The sequence below is a fragment of the Fopius arisanus genome, unplaced genomic scaffold (assembly GCF_000806365.1).
Source record: "Fopius arisanus strain USDA-PBARC FA_bdor unplaced genomic scaffold, ASM80636v1 scaffold00019, whole genome shotgun sequence".
NCBI classification, from domain to species: Eukaryota; Metazoa; Arthropoda; class Insecta; order Hymenoptera; family Braconidae; genus Fopius; species Fopius arisanus.
The window spans coordinates 978,913-983,295 of record NW_011887758.1 but is presented as its reverse complement, the minus strand read 5'-3'; the positions used below and the strand labels follow the sequence as shown (position 1 = coordinate 983,295).

Sequence of the window (4,383 nt, the reverse complement as noted above, 5' to 3'; positions counted from 1 at the left end):
GAAAATATTTTTTTCCCGTGGATGACGTGGGTGTTGGCCGAGTGATGCCGAGCGGTGCCGAGCGGAGCGTAATCACGCAGCTAGTCCGCGTCGCCTTAACGATTTCACAATCGGTGAATTCAACACAGGGACTGCTGAACGTGTGTGTGTTCCGAGGCCGGAGCAACGCGCGCGCACACTAATACAGGTGAAAACACTGGAGACAGAGAGGACACTAGGTGGTCGTTGTAGAGGTTGATAAGAGAGATGGAGATACGTGGGGACGGCACGCTCGGCTCGGCTCGGCGTCGGTACGCAACGAAATACCCTGGCCTTCTAGAACTTCGCAGTACAAAGCCAAGCTGCTTCCTGCCTGCATCGTAGCTTCATTTTTACCCCATTATTTACCCCCCAATCACCGATAATCAGTCAATAATTAGTCAATAATCAGTCCATAATCAGTCAATACTCCGCGATCATCAACAAGTTGCTCATTAATTTCCCGACATTCAAATATGCTCGACCATTAATTGATTTGGCGATTTGAAGCAGAAGGTATTGAAGAAATCAAAGTCATTATCAATGGCTATTGTTTTTGTCTGGCGTTTGCTGACGGGATGATTATCACATTTTTATCTGATCAAATTGGAGATGAAATTTGGGATTGGAATTGAGATTTTCATTTATTGTAGCATCCTGGAGGACAACGAGACCTGGGAGATGGATCTGGAGAGACTCATTACCGAAGTGAAAGCCCGACCCGCTATTTGGGATCAGAAAAATACTCATTATCACAATCGTGATGTCATACTGAAAATGTGGGGTGAAATAGCGAGGGCATGCGATGTTTCGAGTGAGTATTATTAGAATACCAGTGCTTCAACATAACTCATGAATGCCATTTTTAATAACCAACTCATCTATAAATAGTAGTGGATGGAGTATTTCAAATAATTCCATTCCATTCCAATTAATTCCATTTGTTAATATCAAAATGATGAATCTCCAAGGAATTAATGTGGATTGGATTGCATTATCTTGCAGGTGAAGTTGCCAAATCAAAATGGAAACACTTGCGTGACAACTTCCGGAATGAACTGAAGAAGACGTACAGAGGAAAGCAATCGTGCGACGGTGGCTCGCCCTCAGGTATTGAGCACGAATCAAAATGGGTATGGTTCAAGAATTTGCACTTCCTGCGGGATCAGATGAATTCACGAGTGATCGGTTGCAACATAAATCAGCCAAGTCACTACTCAGCCTCCCTGGAGGAGACGCAGATAGAGCCCCAGATCGATATTCTCGAGGGCGATGGAGAGGCGCACTTTGACGATCTCGTCGACGGTGACTCATGCCAATCAATGCTAACCGGTGATGATGTTATACAGCAGAGTGGTATACCCATCAGAAAGCGAGGAAGAATATCGAGGAAACGTCTACTCCTAGATCCAATTGATTGCGATTACCAGGGAATCGAACGCAAGCGTTACGAAGTTATTCAGAGGCGGATATGTCAGGATGACAATGATGATGACACCTATCATTTTTTGATGAGTGTCAGGAGTCCTATGCGCAGTTTACCACTCGAGAGACAGATGTACGTCAGGCTCAAGATCCAGGAGTTAATTCTCAACGAGATAACTTCGTTACAGAATAATTCCAAGCTTCATCATCCAGCCAGCAGCAACACAGAGGGACATAACTGTTCACCCCAGCCTGGAAACCCTAATTACTTTATGTCTTAACGTTGATAGTTTATGTCGTTTGTACACTCTGTAATTTGTGATATTGATATTAAAAACTATTAATCGAGATTAATAGCTGTACCTCTTCATTTAACAGTGGCTGAGTGATGATCTTGATATCTTGTGAATTAATCATGAGACTTTCGTCTTCATCTTATCAATATCTCGAGTGGTGGATGGGAGAATGGAAATTAATACCTAATGTGCATTCATTAGTTCGACAGCACTTGGAATTAAAATAAGACATGTCTCGTGGTGATACACTGGTGATCATGCATGGATAATGACAAGACTCTTTGATCAAGGAAAATTCACCCTCACACATCATCCAGACTCTCTATCCCACCTTTATTGTCTCTTCAATGCACCATTCTGCAGACACATTCAGGGGGGATATTCAATGGTATATGTATCACCAGCCCTGCGTTTATCTACCAGAGACCTATCTGCCACTACGGTTGGCCTCAATTCCACTTCAACTGAGTGCATCCTTTTATGCATTGATTCACTCATTACTTGCGTTATCTCATTTTTGTCAAGAGCCTTTGAGGTGATTACAGAAACAGGTGGGTACCAGTTTTCGATTGAAAATTCAGGAAGTCATGATCAAAAAATTTTAATTTCACGGACAATTTAATCTAATTAATTCATTGGAGATTCATTAATTTTTTGGGGTCATAAAATTTAAGTTTTCACCGAAAAATCATTAAAATCAAAATCAAATTAAGGAATTTATCATTAATTTTAATTCTTTAATTAATATAATTAACTATTCAAGTTGATTAATATTAATTATGAATTTATTATTGGTACTTAATTTCGATTAATAATAATTAATTTGATTTTTATTTATAAAAATAAAATTTATCATTTTCCTTCGTCTAAATCGCATTAAACGCATTTTCCCGAATTTTCTGGTTTTCTTTAAATTTCCGGAGGGAAGTGGGAGGTAAATTTACCCTTCTGGAAACTTTCCGGATTTTTTAATAGAAAATTCTGATAAAATACTGCAAATTTTTGAATAGAATTCATTCAGCGTAATCGAGGACTTGTCCACGACACGCAACCAAACAAAAGAAAAAAAAAAATAATAATGACCCACATATTTCCCCGTTCAATGCATTATGAACAGTGAATCTGAGTATACGTTTCACAAGTTGACTGGCATTGTCTCTCATCGGGTGGTAAAGTGAGAGCTGATAAGTTGATAACACTTCTATAGAGTTTGCACCAGTTATGCCAGAGTGGGTATAAACCCTCCGGTGGGTTCGGTGGCCGTTGGAAGGAGTTTGAGAGAGAACAGATGCCCCGGAGAGGACAGAGATACACGTGGTTATTGGACATCGACGTCGACGACTGAATTTAATTAAAACGCACCATTTAACCAGAAGAGCTGTACACTTGCGATATAAACCGTTGGTCTCACCAGCACTGGTGCGCAATTACCTCCGAAAAATATTTTTACTATTCACTTTATTCCTGAGATTTTTTTGTCCTCTCAATTTCGAGTCACAGAGGATGTCCCCGGGGATGGGGGGATTTCCAGTTTAAGTTTCCAGAGGATGCGACATGCGAAAAGGAACAGCTGGCTGTTTGGGATGTGCACATCCGGCACTTGTAAATCGCCTCGAGATATTCCAAATGCATGGAACAAGTTTTTGGAGGAATCATTTGCACTCCGGGGGAATTTTATTTGAACTTATCGTGATTAAAACTGGACTAGTCTCTCGGAAAAATTGATAGTGTGAGGAATAATTGGATTTATTAACGGAGAGGATCATCAACCTCGAGTTTAATTCGTCGTTGAATCCTTGGCTGATGCCAATGGAGAAAAGGACACGAGCCAAAAATTTTCAACTGCATGTAACGGTAATTCTTCGCCGCAGCAAAATCCAGGGATTATTCCAGAAGGTCAACTGGTTTAATGCGAGTTTGGCTTGGAAACAGTAATTACGAGTGATTATTCACGCCATACAAAATATCACGTGGCATAACCGTACCTGCTCTTACCATTTTTGGCATTAAGTGAAATACAAGCAAAAATTACGAGACCTTTTTACCCATAAATTATTCCCCCACCGTGACATTTGAATGTTAACACCCAATAAAATGTTTAAAAATAGAATAATCCATTTGCCGATTGTCGAGAATAAATCTCATTGAACACCGAAGGACAATGGGAATTGAAAACCTCTGATACTCCTTTCATCGGTGAGAGACGTACCTCCAGGAAGTCATCATGAATATTCATCCTACCGACGACAGACAGCATCCACCGGACGTTTGTCTCGGGCACTGGAGATTTCCAGTTCTCTGGATTGTTTTTCTCCTCTTATTTCCACACAACTGTCTTTTCTTCTCATCTTCAACTATTTTTGTACTCAAATGCACCGGTGACTCTCCCTTCGACTACCTCTAACTACTTGAGTACTTGAATACTTGAATACTTGTTCAGTGAGTCTCTAATTAGCTCTGAATTCCACTGAAAATATTCCCTACGAAATACTATTCAACAATTTACTGGATTAAAATATTATTCATGAATTGCTGAAGAACCTAAACACCGAATCCAAGAAAAAATTACTCTTCCCAATTAAATCCATTTTAATAAAAATATTCCCTACGAAATACTAATCAACAATTTACTGGATTAAAAATA

At 39.8% G+C, this 4,383-nt stretch overlaps 1 protein-coding gene across 1 annotated transcript; it reads left to right on the top strand.

The window, feature by feature from the left end:
* Positions 1-195: 195 nt before the first annotated feature.
* Positions 196-1,760, top strand: LOC105264150 (uncharacterized). The gene is made up of 3 exons (XM_011300807.1): positions 196-534; positions 672-832; positions 1,024-1,760. Exons 2-3 carry the CDS (start codon positions 700-702, stop codon positions 1,722-1,724), a joined length of 834 nt encoding a protein of 277 aa, XP_011299109.1. The 5' UTR covers positions 196-534; positions 672-699; the 3' UTR covers positions 1,725-1,760.
* Positions 1,761-4,383: the final 2,623 nt, after the last annotated feature.

Coding starts and splice junctions, on each gene's coding strand:
- LOC105264150 (XM_011300807.1), top strand. CDS start 700: ATGGATCTGGAGAGACTCATTACCGAAGTGAAAGCCCGACCCGCTATT. Junction 833..1,023: donor GAGGGCATGCGATGTTTCGA/GTGAGTATTATT, acceptor ATTATCTTGCAG/GTGAAGTTGCCAAATCAAAA.